Raw genomic sequence first — 18,498 nt, forward strand, 5'->3', positions numbered from 1 at the left:
ACTTTAGCTTAATGAAGCAAGTTTGGTGTATAGATCACACCCCTGCAGTCTCACTGCTCAAATCTCTGCCATTTAGGAGTTAAATCACTTTGTTTATGCAGCTCTTGCCACACCTGCCTGCATGTTACTTACACAGCCTTCCTAAACACTTCCTGTAAAGAGTCATCTAATGTTTATACTTCCTTTATTGCACAGTCTGTTTGATTTAGAATGTATTCTCTCCTGCTCTGTTAAAAACCTACTAGACCCTGCAGGAGCCCCCTGTGTGTGGTAAAACCACATATTCAGTCAGATAATTCTACATCCTTATTGTTCTTACTGTAAAGAAAAAACATTTAATTTGCCTTAGACTAAATCTCCTTTCTTCCAGTCTAAATGCATGACCTTGTGTTTTATGTGCAGTCCTGTTTAGATTTCCAGACAATGTTTGTATGGGCCCTGTTATGGGCGCCTGTATAATGTTATCATATCTATTCGGAAGTACCATTTTTCCAAACTAAAGAGATTTAAATTTATAGACCTTTTTTCATAACTAAAATTTTCATTTTCTCTCCCTTTACCCTTGGGTGGGCCCTCTTTTTATTTACAGGCCCTACCACATCGTCGGTTCCGGCACAACCGACTTGCCGTTATATTCTAACTACTCCTATACTTATCTCTTACTCCATATACGGTCTTTTTGCCCCTAACACAAATGTTGCTTTATACTGTTTTTCATAATTGTACATGTCAACAATGTAAAATATTTTCGCTCTCTGACAGCCACAGAATCAAGTGCTGCTGGACTTAGCACAGCAGCAATTGGAGGTAAGTATTATAAATGATTGCTCTAGGGGATGAAATATTTTATGATATTAAAGAATAATATGTTATATCCACAGAAATATATATAGTGCATTCTATCCCTGGACAAATCATATTGTAGTTAATGTTTCTATAGGTGTTTGATTTCAGTATCCTTCTCTTTAGCTATGTTTCAGATGTATGTTTAATGATGTAAAATATCAGTTCATGTCAACAGAAAATGCATGTGCTAGTGTTTTTATTCATTGTTATTAATTAGATTTTTAAATAAATAGTAACTGAACCCTTATGATTTGTTACACTGGATCCTACTGTATCATGTACATATATTATTTAACAGGGGGGATATGATAGAAACATTTAAATACATAAAGGGAATCAACACAGTAAAGGAGGAGACTATATTTAAAAGAAGAAAAACTCCCACAACAAGAGGACATAGTCTTAAATTAGAGGGACAAAGGTTTAAAAATAATATCAGGAAGTATTACTTTACTGAGAGGGTAGTGGATGCATGGAATAGCCTTCCAGCTGAAGTGGTAGAGGTTAACACAGTAAAGGAGTTTAAGCATGCGTGGGATAGGCATAAGGCTATCCTAACTATAAGATAAGGCCAGGGACTAATGAAAGTATTTAGAAAACTGGGCAGACTAGATGGGCCGAATGGTTCTTATCTGCCGTCACATTCTATGTTTCTATGTTTCTATGTTTCTATGTATCATAGTGGAGTGTTCTTGAATAGAATATACACATATGGCAGATACCATCTGTATATTCTAGTAACTATCTTAATGTATATAACATTATGTATATAACTGCATAGAGATTTTATTGACATTTTTGCACTAATTCTATTTTATTTATTTTTTTGTGTTTCATTCATATGCACATGACAAAAAAAGCTGGGTTTATACACCATAACGAAAAATAATGTTGGGATAAAGGGAACCGTAAGATTTGGTCAGGTTCAGTCTGAAGGTAACAGCAGGAAGCAATGGCTCATAATTGAGAAGGCATTGGGTCAACATTCAAGTAGGGAATAATATGAACAGAAAGGGCACAAAGCAGGCACAGGATTTTAAATGTAGAACCAAAATGCGTGGTCCAGGAGTAGAATACTGGCTTTCCAGATAAATAACCAGAGAGCATTGTAAAGGTTTTATCTGGCTTTCCAGATAAATAACCAGAGAGCATTGTAAAGGTTTACAGGCTGGTTCTTGGCCAATGACTTTGGTTGGTAGGCAAAATTGGCAGCTAATCCCTGCCGTCAAATATTAGTGCTGAGTTAGGTGGTGTCATCTCATTATATACATGCATTGTCAACCCTTCAAACATGGAATTTAAAAACTGACAATCTACACCAAAAATACTGTTAAAGCCAGATAGCCTCTAGGCAATTGAATGGCCTCCCATGAGGTAGGAGCAGAGAAGCCAAGGATGGACTTCTGTTTCTGCTGGTAAAATAACCAGCACTAGCCATTAGGAAGTCTGTTTTTGGTACAGTAACTTATACTGACACCACAATCACTAAATAGATCAAATCAATAGAAAGCTTTGCTCATACATTGGCCAATGAGAGGAGAGAGAGCTGTAGCTGACCAATCCTGTGCAATTCTGCCCCCTGAATGCTTTGTCCTGGGGAATTGGGGTACAGTAGAAATCCGTGACACTCTTACCTACTGTAGAATCATTGAACATTGCAACAAAAAGCCTTACCTGTGTGCTTATACAAGTTATTCTGCTTGTGTATTAGACAGAATCTGTATTTCTAGAGCCCATCACTTCGGAGTACATAGGGTTAATATATATTTGTTTATTTATATTACATTTATTGTATAACACTCTGATTCATTGAGATTACTAATGCAAATACATATTTTTACAGATGTTTCCAGTAAAGACATTATAACTGCAGCAGAAAGTAAGTATGGCCATCAATGTAATTTAAATCCAGCAAAACATTTCTTGTTACGTGTTACGTTCTTTCCTGGCTGAAGTTAGACATTTAAAAATATATATATATTTCTGGCATATACAACAACATATTTCAAATTATAAATAATAGACTGTTACTCTGTCTCAATTCATAATCATTAGTATTCTGAGAATACCGTTATCTGACTGTTAGGAAACATACGTTTCTTAATAAAGTCCGGGCTAGATGATTCAAGGCAATGTCTACATAGGAGGTCTCAGCTTGTGATCATCATGTAAATTATACTCTATATGTATAATGGCGTTATTCATTCGGCCGAGTCATCGTAAGGACTTCTGGCATGAGATACATGTCTGGTGAGACCTCACTTGGAGTATTGTACGCAGTACTGGAGACCGCATCTTCAGAAGGATATTGATACCTTAGAGAGAGTTCAGAGAAGGGCTACTAAACTGGTTCATGGATTGCAGGATAAAACCTACCAGGAAAGGTTAAAGGATCTTAACATGTATAGCTTGGAGGAAAGACGAGACAGGGGGGATATGATAGAAACATTTAAATACATAAAGGGAATCAACACAGTAAAGGAGGAGACTATATTTAAAAGAAGAAAAACTACCACAACAAGAGGACACAGTCTTAAATTAGAGCAGGGGTAGTCAACCTTTTTCTACCTACCGCCCACTAATGCATCTTTTTGGTTGAAAAAATTTCCTTACCGCCCACCAGTTTTCGCGCAAATGCGGAATATTTTTAAGAAAGGAGGGTGTTTTTAAAAAAAATAAATGTAAGTACATTTATCTTTTTATTTCTACTTAATGCAGGTTTATAAGGTTTTTAACTTTATAACGTTTAATGAGAAAACAATGAATTAAATTGAAATTACCTTTACCAGTGATTAATGAGATCCTTGAGGTTGATACTGCGAGACTAAATATTTGATATCTGGTTCGATTTTCGTAAGGAACAAACGAAGGTCTCTTTCAGTGATATTCAGACGACTTCTCTGTTTGCGCATAATATGATTTCTCATTTGTGCGTCAGCTCATCTCCTCTCCCTCCTCAATTCCCCTCCCCACCTTTTTTTCCCCTTTTTTAACCGTCCTTATAGCAATGCCCAGTAGGAAGGCTGAGCTAGGTAGCCCACTTACTATAGTCCACTATAACAGACAGGCACACATACAAGACACACATACAAGACACACATACAAGACGCGCGCACACAGGACGCGCGCACACAGGACGCGCGCACACAGGACGCGCGCACACAGGACGCGCGCACACAGGACACGCGCACACAGGACACGCGCACACAGGACACGCGCACACAGGACACGCGCACACAGTACACGCGCACACAGGACACACACACAGGACACACACACAGGACACTCACAGGACACTCACAGGACACACACAGGACACACACATGACACACACACAGGACACACACACAGGACACACACACAGGACACACACACAGGACACACACACACACACAAGACATATACATATAGACAGGCACACATACAAACAGACATGCACACACACATAAGACATGCATAGACACACACATACAATGACACATACATACAAAGACAAGACATACATACAGACACACACACACACACACACACATATATATATACAGACAGACACACACACAAGACACACATACAGACACACATACGACACACACACACACACACACGACATACATACAGACACAGACAGGCACACATACAGACACACAAGACACACATACATACACACACAAAGACACAGACAGGCACACATACACACAAGACACATACATACAAACAGACACACACAGACATGCACACACACAGACACACACACATGCAGACACACAAGACACACATACAATGACATATACATACAAAGACAAGACACACATACATACAGACAGACACACACACACACACAAGACATACCTACAAAGACACACACTATATTTAAGTCACCCTCCTGTTTCCTACCTTTAAGGTGCAGGAGGGTGACTTTCCCTGGGGTCCAGTGGTGGCTCAGGTGGATGGGAGTCAGAGTTCCCACTCTGACTCCCTGGTGTTCCTCCCGCGCGGCTCTCAGTTTTAGCTGGGAGGAGTGACCGGGGAATCACTTCCTCCCAGCTCTGATGTCATCACAGGGGGCCCGGTCGCGCTGTTAAAGCGCCCAGCGCTGACCGGGCCCCCTTACAATCCGTATCCATCGGGTGGCCCTGACAGCATGGGTCACCCGATGGACACTTTGGAAGGCGGCCCCGGCGGTTTACCGGGCGGGCCGGAGCCGCAAATGGTCACGGCGGTACCCAGTCGCACGGGTACCGCCGGCTCGCACCCGCCGCCCGATCAACCTGGAAATCCCTACCGCCCACCTGGAATCCTGAAACGCCCACTAGTGGGCGGTAGGGACCAGGTTGACGAACCATGAATTAGAGGGACAAAGGTTTAAAAATAATATCAGGAAGTATTACTTTACTGAGAGGGTAGTGGATGCATGGAATAGCCTTCCAGCTGAAGTGGTAGAGGTTAACACAGTAAAGGAATTTAAGCATGCGTGGGATAGGCATAAGGCTATCCTAACTATAAGATAAGGCCAGGGTCTAATGAGAGTGTACTCTACTTTACATTACTCTGAGTTACTTTACTTTACTTTGAGATACTTTACTCTACTTTGCGTTACTCTGAGATACTTTACTCTACTATACTTTACTCTGAGATACTTTACTCTACTTTACATTGCTCTGAGATACTTTACTATACTTTTTGTTACTCTGAGATACTTTACTTTACTCTGAGATACTTTACTTTACATTACTCTGAGATACTGTACTCTACTACACTTTACTCTGAGATACTTTACTTTACGTTGCTCTGAGATACTTCACTCTACTTTACTTTACTCTGAGATACTTTACTCTACTATACTTTACTCTGAGATACTTTACGTTGCTCTGAGATACTTCACTCTACTTTACTTTACTCTGAGATACTTTACTCTACTTTACGTTACTCTGAGATACTTTACTCTACTATACTTTACTCTGAGATACTTTACTTTACGTTACTCTGAGATACTTTAATCTACTATACTTTACTCTGAGATACTTTACTCTACTATACTTTACTCTGAGATACTTTACTCTACTTTACATTGCTCTGAGATACTTTACTCTACTTTACTTTACTCTGAGATACTTTACTTTACATTACTCTGAGATACTGTACTCTACTATACTTTACTCTGAGATACTTTACTTTACGTTGCTCTGAGATACTTTACTCTACTATACTTTACTCTGAGATATTTTACTCTACTTTACGTTACTCTGAGATACTTTACTCTACTATACTTTACTATGAGATACTTTACTCTACTTTACATTACTCTGAGATACTTTACTTTACTTTGAGATACTTTACTCTACTTTACGTTACTCTGAGATACTTTACTCTACTATACTTTACTCTGAGATACTTTACTTTACATTACTCTGAGATACTTTACTCTACTATACTTTACTCTGAGATACTTTACTTTACGTTGCTCTGAGATACTTCACTCTACTTTACTTTACTCTGAGATACTTTACTCTACTTTACGTTACTCTACTATACTTTACTCTGAGATACTTTACTCTACTTTACATTGCTCTGAGATACTTTACTATACTTTGTGTTACTCTGAGATACTTTACTTTACTCTGAGATACTTTACTTTACATTACTCTGAGATACTGTACTCTACTATACTTTACTCTGAGATACTTTACTTTACGTTGCTCTGAGATACTTCACTCTACTTTACTTTACTCTGAGATACTTTACTCTACTATACTTTACTCTGAGATACTTAAGTTGCTCTGAGATACTTTACTCTACTATACTTTACTCTGAGATATTTTACTCTACTTTACGTTACTCTGAGATACTTTACTCTACTATACTTTACTCTGAGATACTTTACTCTACTTTACATTACTCTGAGATACTTTACTCTACTTTACGTTACTCTGAGATACATTACTTTACTCTGAGATACTTTACTTTACGTTACTCTGAGATACTTTACTCTACTATACTTTACTCTGAGATACTTTACTCTACTTTACGTTACTCTGAGATACTTTACTCTACTATACTTTACTCTGAGGTACTTTACTTTACGTTGCTCTGAGATACTTTACTTTACTTTACTCTGAGATACTTTACTCTACTATACTTTACTCTGAGATACTTTACTCTACTTTACGTTACTCTGAGATACTTTACTTTACTCTGAGATACTTTACTTTACATTACTCTGAGATACTTTTCTCTACTATACTTTACTCTAAGATACTTTACTCTACTTTACGTTACTCTGAGATACTTTACTCTACTATACTTTTCTCTGAGATACTTTACTTTACTCTGAGAAACTTTACTTTACATTACTCTGAGATACTTTTCTCTACTATACTATACTCTAAGATACTTTACTCTACATTACTCTGAGATACTTTACTCTACTATACTTTACTCTGAGATACTTTACTTTACGTTGCTCTGAGATACTTTACTCTACTTTACTTTACTCTGAGATACTTTACTCTACTTTATGTTACTCTGAGATACTTTACGTTACTTTACTCTGAGATACTTTACTTTACGTTACTCTGAGATACTTTACTCTACTATACTTTACTCTGAGATACTTTACTCTACTTTATGTTACTCTGAGATACTTTACTCTACTTTATGTTACTCTGAGATACTTTACCTTACTCTGAGATACTTTACTTTACTTTGAGATACTTTACTCTACTTTACGTTACTCTGAGATACTTTACTCTACTTTACGTTACTCTGAGATAATTTACTCTACTTTACGTTGCTCTGAGATACTTTACTCTACTATACTTTACTCTGAGATACTTTACTTTACGTTGCTCTGAGATACTTTACTCTACTTTACTTTACTTTACTCTGAGATACTTTACTCTACTTTATGTTACTCTGAGATACTTTACTTTACGTTACTCTGAGATACTTTACTCTACTTTACGTTACTCTGAGATACTTTACTTTACTTTACGTTACTCTGAGATACTTTACTCTACTTTACGTTACTCTGAGATACTTTACCTTACTCTGAGATACTTTACTCTACTTTATGTTACTCTGAGATACTTTACTCTACTTTACGTTACTCTGAGATACTTTACTTTACTTTACGTTACTCTGAGATACTTTACTCTACTATACTTTACTCTGAGATACTTTACTCTACTCCTTACGTTACTCTGAGATACTTTACTCTACTCTACTTTACTCTGAGATACTTTACTCTACTTTACTGTACTCTGAGATACTTTACTCTACTTTACTTTACTCTGAGATAATTTACTCTACTTTACTGTACTCTGAGATACTTTACTCTACTTTACTTTACTCTGAGATACTTTACTAATTTTGGTTTCAAAATTGTTTGTGGTTTCTTTTAGCCACCACCCGCAAACTCAACATGACTCCAACCAGTAAGTAAAACAAAATTAGTTAACAGGGGTTTCTTACTAAAAGAGGACCAAAGCCTGTTGCTCTCCCCCTCTGATTGTTGTTACCCTACATACTACTTTAAAAGTAGCTGAGGTTTAGTTATCAACATCTACAGCTGTCAACCATATTAAGTTACCTAAACTGCAATATATAAATACATGTTAATAACAACGTAATTATTGTTTATAAAAACAGTGATTGCCTTTCAACGTATTAAGCTGGCAGCAATTCTGAATTGCACAGAATGTGTTCTGCAATGTATTTTTAAAAGTACATATAATTTGCCTGCAAAATACATTTTTTAAACTGTTAATATGTACTGCCACAAAAGCATTAAGTCAGTGTATTAGAATGCCTTTTCCTGTGTGTTAACCAATCAGAGAAGAGAAAGCTCTAACTGACCAATAATGTGCAGTCTTTCATTCTACTTTTAATGCATCCTCTTATAATAGCGGTGAGGGCCTAGCTCTCTCTTGTCTCGGGTCACAGGGACCAAGCAGCCAGCTAACAGGTTTAAAGACTCTCTCACTGGGATCCCTGAACAAATCCACACAGGACACACAGTTCCAAAAGGAACTAACACACTCAGCTTTATTTTTTACTTGGGACTAGCCCATATGCTCATTACATTCAACTTGCTGTGACAACTAAATATATTCCAAATAACAATGTCATAATGAAAAACATACAGAAACTTATAATAACATGTATAAAGTAGTGGGGGAAGACAATAATTAACAGAACATATCTCGCCTGTCGACAGAATTCACAGTATGCAAATTACAAGTCTGTACAGGCTCCACAGCTAAATCCACCTAGTTCAACAGGACAGGAGCACACATAACATGTAGCAATAAACAATTATACACACCATGCATCTATAATGGGCACTAGGGGACTTAAACATAAGGGATAACAAGTAAATGTCAAGTGGTGTCAGACATACAAACATACACAAACAGACAGTTCCATAACTTCCAACAGCAAAACCAGCAAAACCACATATAATCTGAGCCCAAGGTGTAGCAACTCTGGGGAAAATGGAGGCCATCAGTTACTGAAATAGCGGCCATAGAGAATGGCAGAGTTTATATAGTCCCCACGATGGGACACAGTAGCTAATCTGTAAAGGCACTGCCTGCCATCCCTCCTATTCTCCTCCATGGGGTAGTCAACAAACAATTGAGCAGCCTGTTGCTTCTCTGTCATTACCTGTCATTACCATTAACCTCGTTAATAGTGGTAATATGGGTTTAGTTTATTACGTTTATTAAGAGGGAGAGAACTATCTCCTTTACCTCCCACCAATTATTAGAGAGTTGAGTGCCGAATAAGTCCAATGGGCTCTGCTCAGTGTCTAACTAATCAGTACAGACACCACCGCTCCCAATTTCCATTTGCCACTAGCCATTGGGAAGTGACTTTTTAGTCCTGGCAAGTACAAATTCACCTCTGGTGAGTATGCTATGGCTTGCCGTGGTGAGTAACTTTTATTGACTGGCTAGAAGTAGAGGACTTCAAATTGTAAACCGTGCAGACATTCATTATCTCATATTAATGACATCTGTAATGTTATATCTCTTGATGGGGTAACACGTTTCTGTCTGGTTGGAAATGCTCTGTGTAAGAATAAAATGTATGCGATATTAGTCTGTCCATCTCCCCCTGCTGTGTGAGTGTGTTTTGCAATAAGCATATGACCGTTTGATACATATTGCTTTGGACATGTTATTTCTTTACCCTGGAAGCACGGAGCAAAGTGCAGCGAGGAGCTGGTAAATTGTTTCAAAGTATTTACAAGGAATGTATAATTTATAAATATAAATGGAGCCAAATCACATGAGATTAGAGAGGATTTTATATACATTTTTATTTATTTTTTCCTCTGAATTGATACAAATATTATGTTGATAGGATAATGAGTTAAAATACATTCTAAGATGCACTAAGATGATGTCTAACACAAATATATTCTCAAGGAGCAGGATTTAAAATGGCAGATGAGAGCACAGTTAATTCAGCCGCATTTCCTCTAACCACTGTGACTGAAAGTGATCTTCAAGAATCATTAGAACGAGGTGAGTGGAACTATACCCCGTCCCACGTCCTGCCGGAATTAAAGAAAAATATTGTTCGAAAACAGCCGATAGTATAGTCAATATGCTGTTATTATGGGGAATCATTAAAATATATGTTTCCATACAGTTCAATATTTTATGTTTTTAGTATGTGATAGGTATCACTTCAATCAGATGACAGAAGATGGAAATGTGAAGACTGAGCTTCCACTTCTTGGAGAAATGTTGTTTTGTTTGACCGGTCGATGTCCTGAAGAATTTGAATCTTATGGCTGTCATTGTGGTCAGGAAGGAAGAGGAAGCCCAATCGATATATTGGATAGGTATCATGTGTAACACTATAAAACTTTTAAATGATGAATTATTTTTAACCACACAAGCAAAAAGCCAATATTAATGTATCTTGTTGTTTAATAATGTCCTGAGAGTGGTATGTATATGAAGGATGTACAACAGCCAACATGATAGCTGGACCAGCCACTGGCAACATGGGACGTGTAATGTAGGCCAAGACTTCCATTGGAATAGCAACAAGGGAGGTGCAATGCCAGTAGAGTTAGATGTAGGCTGAACCTTTCACTGATAGAGCATCAGTGAAGGTACAACACCAGGAGACATAGAAGTAGACTTAAGCCTCCACTGATATAGCAACAAGGAAAGTGCAACACCAGGAGAGCTAAATGTAGACTGAATCCTCCACTGATATAACTTCAAAGAAAGTGCGATCCCTTTAGAGCTAGATGTAGAATGAGCCATCCACTGATATAGCATCAACGAAGGTGTGAAACTAGGAGAGCTAGATATAGATTGATATAACATCAAGGAAGGTACAACATCAGTAGAGCTAGATGTAGACTGAGCCCTCCACTGATATACAGTTGCAAGTATGTGAACCCTTTGGAATGATATGGATTTCTGCACAAATTGGTCATAAAATGTGATCTGATCATCATCTAAGTCACAACAATAGACAATCACAGTCTGCTTAAACTAATAACACACAAAGAATGAAATGTTGCCATATTTTTATTGAACACACAATGTAAACATTAACAGTGCAGGTGGAAAAAGTATGTGAACCCCTAGACTAATGCCATCTCCCAGAGCTAATTGGAGTGAGATGTCAGCCAACTGGAGTCCAATAAATGAGAATAGAGGTGTTGGTTACAGCTGCCCTGCCCTATAAAAAACACACACCAGTTCTGGGTTTGCTTTTCACAAGAAGCATTGCCTGATGTGAATGATGCCTCGCACAAAAGAGCTCTCAGAAGACCTACGATTAAGAATTGTTGACTTGCATTAAGCTGGAAAGGGTTATAAAAGTATCTCCAAAAGCCTTGCTGTTCATCAGTCCACGGTAAGACAAATTGTCTATAAATGGAGAAAGTTCAGCACTGCTGCTACTCTCCCTAGGAGTGTACGTCCTGTAAAGATGACTGCAAGAGCACAGTGCAGACTGCTCAATGAGGTGAAGAAGAATCCTAGAGTGTCAGCTAAAGACTTACAAACGTCACTGGCAAATGCTGACATCCCTGTTAGCGAATCTACAATACGTAAAACACTAAACAAGAATGGATTTCATGGGAGGATACAACAGAGGAAGCCACTGCTGTCCAAACAAAACATTGCTGCACGTTTACAGTTTGCACAAGAGCACCTGGATGTTCCACAGCAGTACTGGCAAAATATTCTGTGGACAGATGAAACCAAAGTTGAGTTGTTTGGAAGAAACACACAACACTATGTGTGTCGAAAAAGAGGCACAGCACACCAACATCAAAAACTCATCCCAACTGTGAAGTATGGTGGTGGGGGCATCATGGTTTGGGGCTGCTTTGCTGCGTCAGGGCCTGGATGGATTGCTATCAGCGAAGGAAAATTGAATTCCCAAGTTTATCAAGACATTTTGCAGGAGAACTTAAGGCCATCTGTCTACCAGCTGAAGCTCAACAGAAAATGGGTGTTGCAACAGGACAATGACCCAAAGCATAGAAGTCAATCAACAACAGAATGGCTTAAACAGAAGAAAATACGGCTTCTGAAGTGGTCCAGTCAGAGTCCTGACCTCAACCCGATTGAGATGCTGTGGCATGACCTCAAGAAAACGATTCATACCAGACATCCAAAGAATATTGCTGAACTGAAACTGTTCTGTAAAGAGGAATGGTCAAGAATTACTCCTGACCGTTGTGCACGTCTGATCTGCAACTACAGGAAACGTTTGGTTGAAGTTATTGCTGCCAAAGGAGGTTCAACCAGTTATTAAATCCAAGGGTTCACATACTTTTTCCACCTGCACTGTGAATGTTTACATGGTGTGTTCAATAAAAACATGGCAACATTTCATTCTTTGTGTGTTATTAGTTTAAGCAGACTGTGATTGTCAATTGTTGTGACTTAGATGATGATCAGATCACATTTTATGACCAATTTGTGCAGAAATCCATATCATTCCATAGAGTTCACATACTTTTTCTTGCAACTGTAGCATCAACGAAGGTGTTACACCAGGAGAGCTAGATGTAGACTGAGCCCTCCACTGATCTAGGAAGGTGTGATACCTATAGAGCTAGATGTACGCTGAACTTCAAGAAGCTGCTACACCAGGAGAGCTTGATGTAGACTGAGCCCTCCACTGATATAGCATCAAGGAAGGTGCGATACCTATAGAGTTAGATGTATGCTGAACCCTCCACTGATATAGCATCAAGAAGCTGCTACACCAACCCTCCACTGATATAGCATCTAGGAAGGTGCGATACCTATAGAGTTAGATATAGACTGAGCCCTCCACTGATATAGCATCAAGGAAGGCGGGATACCTATAGAGCTAGATGTACGCTGAACCCTCCACTGATATAGCATCAAGGATGCTACAACACCAGGAGAGCTAGATGTTGGCCACAGCCGGCACCTGCCTATGGGAAGTGGCTCTGGGGCAGCAAGTGCCTGTTCTGCAGATTCTATTATCCAGAGCTCGGGGGTTGCAGGGCAGTTTCTGGAATCAGTCTGTGCTCTGGATGCACAGCTCCCTCGTCACCCTGTACTACTCTCGGGAGCCAGCATGTAACATCACCTTAACCCAGGCTTTAAGTATAGAGCTGCAGTAAGCTGTACATTCACTGTACACACTGATCCCAGCAGCAAATCACTGGACACCAGGGATAAAGATCTATAGAAAAAAAAATAATGTGTGAGTGAATGTATGAATGTATGTGTGTGTGTTTGTGAATTTATGGATATATGTGAGTATATATGAAAGTGAGTGCATGTGTGAATGTGCACATGTCTGTACATGAATGTGAGTGCACTTGTGAATGTGCATGTGTGTGTCTATGAATTTGAGTATGAATGTGTGTGTATGTGAGTAGGTGTGTGTGTGTGTGTGTGTGAACGTGAGTAGGTGTGTGTTTATGAATATGAGTAGGTGTGTGTGTGAATGTGTATTTATAAATGTGAGTAGGTGTGTGTATGAAGTGAGTAGGTGTGTGTGTGTGTATATAAATAAAATGGGGAGGTTTGTAATTTCCCTAACATAAGGGTGTTTGGAGAATTGCAGAGAGATTGCAAAACAAATCTATAATATAGTTGGTGGGGGTGCCAACGTACGTTTCGGCCCTGGGTACCAGATAACTCTTTTTGTGGACTTCATCTCCCATAATGCTCTTACAGGCATAATGCTGGCAAAGCATCAGAGAACATGTAATCCCCAACATCTTGCAAGCCGAAGGTTGTCTACCCCTGACCTGGGCACGTCTCTGGCCTCACTGAGTGTAGATGTGAAAACATATAATTTGATATTCACTAATGGAATGTACACTTGCTATGTATGTTTTCTAATCCGCGTCCTCCGTCAGAAATCTAAATACGTGTCTCCAATTTTATCTCAGCTGCTGCTTCTCACATCATTGCTGTATTGAGCATCTGAAGAAGCTGGGCTGCAAGTCAGAGAGAAGCGTGAGGTCAGAGGTCTTATGTATGGACAACAAACCAACATGTGAGTATATTTAACAACGTTCTATCCTGGAACGTACAAAATATTTATGTGTAGAGAAGGTTTGTCATGGCTGGAATACCACAGCTCCCTAAATAACTGGAATTATATTATAATTATAAAATAATGGGAATTATTATATTATAATTCTATATTATATAAGTATGTATATATTGCTATATTTTGACACAATGATTTAGATCAGGGTTCCCCAAACTCTGGATCTCCAGATGTTGCTGAATTACAACTCCCATGATTCTCTGAATGAAATAGATAGCCAGAGAATTATGGGAGTTGTAGTTCAGCAACATCTGGAGTAAGTTTGGATATTTAAAAAAAATAGTGAAACATGCCCTGGCTGGAGTAAACAGGAATGAATACAGCATTGGATGAAATGTATGTGACCTCATTGGAAGGATGTTTACATGGGCACCATACTGTGATTTGTTAGGCAAACTAATTTTCAAACACATTCTCTCTGACTTATTTATAACAATATAAAAGAGGCAGAGCTGAGGGATCCTGGAGCCAACAGACACAAATGGGCTTTGATACACTTTTTTTAGGGGGTGGGGGAACAGTGGAATATCTCTTTAATTCTGTCTTATAATTACTATAACTATGGTGTAAGTCCAGTAACTGCAGCTTCATACTATATACAGGTAAACTCAGCAGCCAACCCTACTTTGAACATTAAAGTCAATCACGTTCTCAAAGTGTTAATGCATCCATTCCCGATAACTCTTACTTCTCTAATGCCCTTCAAGGTCCACCAACTAGGGATGAGCTGGAACATCTATAAAAGTACACACTTTTGCTGTTAATTTTTAAACACCTTGCCATGGAGAATTCGCATGTGTCATGCTTTCTCAATCGTGATGTGACTATTGGTGTAAACCTAATCTGGTTGAACAGCGGAAGTTGTTAGCAGGAGCAGTCAATAAGTCATGCATTTTGCGGTGGGATTTTTTTATATCCCTATCCACAACATCTACCTCCAAAACATAAAATGGTGGACACAAACTACAAATAGGCCTCTCCTTTCAAGAGAAATGCTACTGACATGCTTCTATTTTACTACATTTTTGAGACGAGGAGATGATCCAATTTTGGGTGCTGATGGCATGAGGATAAAACAAGAAACTTAACTCAATGCAGGGGTTATGGTGCAAAGAGTCTGAGTTTACTCTATGCCCATCACTGCCGTACAGGGTGAATTGAATTGTCACTAAATTTGTGGAAGTCTAAATTCTACCTTATCAACACATGTGAGGAGGGTAAAGTCCGATTACCAAGGAGAGACTTTGTTTTTGTAAAACTGTTCCCCAACAATTTCTCAAAAAACATGGACACACTCTTAGATTATTTGCACCATAATTATTACACTGACAGTTACCCTTTAACATAACAGCAAATATTTACTTAGAAAGTGTTTTAATAGCAAAATAAATGACAATCTTGTTTTTAATCATATTTAATAATGAACTATATGAAAAAAGACAAATAATGAAATCACTATATGGAGATTTCGAATTGAAATCTCCAGTTGGTGACAATAGACCAGCATTGGTACAGTATCAAGAGTGAGAATGTGCGTGTGTATGTATTTAGGTATTTCTGCTTTTTATTTCATCCCTACATAATAAGAAGTGTTATTATGTGGTCTTTTTTTCAGGTATAGGATGGGGTATCTGTGACAAGCTACTTTGTGCTTGTGATAAGGCAGCCGCAGAATGCATGGCAGCTGCTCCATTCAATGAGTCAGTCCATTTACTGCACATGAGTCAGTGCCGGAATGAGATGGTTCTGTGCCGGAGTGGAGATGCAGATGATACACCAGACCGGGCTATCCCAGAAAAGTCGGACAGCTCAAGCTCAAGCTCAGAAGAGAGCAGTGAGGAACATAGTCCGATGAGGGACGTTGTGAGGGCAGGACATGGACCGAGGCCAAATTCTGGATCACCACTGCCGCGTGCAAGACGGCCACGTTCCACATTTGTTGGAAACTAGAAAATGAAAATATTGTGCATAAAATATACAATTTCTTACTTTTTAGATCAATACTTATATAAAGGAAGATGTATGATTGTGACGTCCACGCACTGGCAATGTATTATCTCACCAGAGTGCGAACAGACCTGATATAGTATTGACTTGAGTGATGGCTGTAACTAGCTTCTATAAACTAACATTACAGACCACAGTGAACACGTACGGACAGTACACACAGTGGTATTATTAACCTATCATTTCAAACAATTTGCAGTCTCTCTGCATAAGATATAGGCATTTGTGATTGAATGCATTACTACATTGCTCTTGTAGCTATTAATTTGAGTAAAGTGTGTTAGTGATGAGGGTAGTTGATGTTCTTAAAATAAAAAAAAAAAACAGCTCTCACTTGGCTAGAACTTATGATTTGCGGATTTATAAAATGTATTCTAGGAGGGTGGTACATGCTCTCTGAGATTTATAGGACTAGCTTACATATCTGTCCAATGACCCATTGCTGACATTTATATGCTAGTTTATTCCTGAGAAAGAAAAAAAAAGACAAATTTGTAAATTCAAAACAAAAATAAAATAGTATGATAAATAATCCTTAGCATTCTCACAGAGCTAATACAATGACCATATCTAGATAAAAGCGGCTGTAAAATTGTAAAAAAATAAAAAAAATAAAAAAAAATAAAGAAACACTCAATATATCTGAATATTAATTATGTTTCCCTTTACTTGATTAGATTTATGTCCGCCCTTTAAAAAACAAAAATAACAAAACCAAGAGAAAAAACAGAGAAAATTTCTACAAAAGCATTCTCTCAGAGACTTTCAATCAGCATCATTAACATTATATGCAGTGTCTCATAAAATATATATTTGTGGAAGGTCTCATTGATGTACACCATCAAGTACTTTTTTCTTAAATACTCAATGGGCGTGGATTAAAGGGACACTATAGTCACCAGAACAACTATAGCTTAATGTATTTGTTCTGGTAAGTATAGTCAGTCCCTGCAGGTATTTTCATGTAAACACTGTTTTTTTACAGCAAAGGCAGTGTTTACATTGGTCCCTAGGAACACCTCTAGTGGCCACTCAGTTGATAACAAGAGGTGCTTCCTGTGCCAGTGTTGCACAGGTGTTAGATAACAAGAGGTGCTTCCTGTGCCAGTGTTGCACAGGTGTTAGATAACAAGAGGTGCTTCCTGTGCCAGTGTTGCACTGGTGTTCTGCCTGGAGGCACTGAACTTTCCTCATAGAGATACGTTGATTCAATGCATCTCTATGAGGAGGTGCTGATTGACCAGGGTGCCCCCAGCCTGCCTCCTTGGCTGAGATAATCATAATTCACAATCTCAGACAATCCAATGCTTTTCTGATGATGTCAGCCAAGGAAGTGTATCGGGGCAGAGCCAGAAGACCGGCGTTGTGCTGGAAATAAAATTTGTATTTACTAGATTTAAGGGAGGCATGGGGAGCTAAATAATTAGTTTAACACTATAGGGTCAGGTATACACATGTGGGTTCCTGACCCTATATTGTTCCTTTAAGCTCATAAATGGATTTTGTTAATTTTCTACTCCAGTGTCAAATGATGCTCTGAATCATCTTACACATTACATTCGAGCAGGTACGTTGCTCTATGTAATGTGAGTGGATCCATAATAACATACAGAAATCACAAATGTTCTGCTTAAATTGTTTTAGATACTAAGATATATTCAGTTCAAAGATGCATTCTCTTAAATATGTAAGGTTATTACTGACTTTCTGTAAGGGTGCATACAATTATTATTTTCTAGTTCAAAAGTTTTAAAATTCTTTCAACAAAATATTTTGTTTTGTTTTTTGCTAAATGTAAGTGCATTTTCTTTACTGTAAACTTTTTGTCATTTTTTGAGTTTTTTTTTTTCCTGTTTTCTGAAAACATGTTTTGTTGGGGGTTTTAAAACATTGATATTTTCTAAAAAAACAACAACAAAAAAGCGCATTTTCTCCATTATACTTCCCTTTTATTTTTTTATCTGTTCTTTTACGCTGCTAAATGACTTTTACATGTTGTGCTGTGGGTGTAGTAACAGAGTGCGCTTGGCATACTTTTGTGCTGACCAGAAAACCCCATGA

At 38.2% G+C, this 18,498-nt stretch overlaps 1 protein-coding gene across 2 annotated transcripts in view; it reads left to right on the plus strand.

The window, feature by feature from the left end:
• OC90 (otoconin 90) overlaps nt 1-16,912 on the plus strand; it is a 125,686-nt gene extending 108,774 nt beyond the window's left edge. For both annotated transcript variants that reach the window (XM_063451051.1, XM_063451050.1), the window contains 7 exons: nt 763-807; nt 2,690-2,725; nt 8,247-8,279; nt 10,278-10,376; nt 10,525-10,699; nt 14,267-14,373; nt 16,046-16,912. In XM_063451051.1, coding sequence (XP_063307121.1) covers nt 763-807; nt 2,690-2,725; nt 8,247-8,279; nt 10,278-10,376; nt 10,525-10,699; nt 14,267-14,373; nt 16,046-16,380 — 830 coding nt within the window. In that variant the 3' untranslated portion in view covers nt 16,381-16,912. The remainder of the gene's footprint in view (nt 1-762; nt 808-2,689; nt 2,726-8,246; nt 8,280-10,277; nt 10,377-10,524; nt 10,700-14,266; nt 14,374-16,045) is intronic.
• Nucleotides 16,913-18,498: the final 1,586 nt, after the last annotated feature.

This window comes from Pelobates fuscus, chromosome 4 (genome assembly GCF_036172605.1).
Source record: "Pelobates fuscus isolate aPelFus1 chromosome 4, aPelFus1.pri, whole genome shotgun sequence".
NCBI classification, from domain to species: domain Eukaryota; kingdom Metazoa; phylum Chordata; class Amphibia; order Anura; family Pelobatidae; genus Pelobates; species Pelobates fuscus.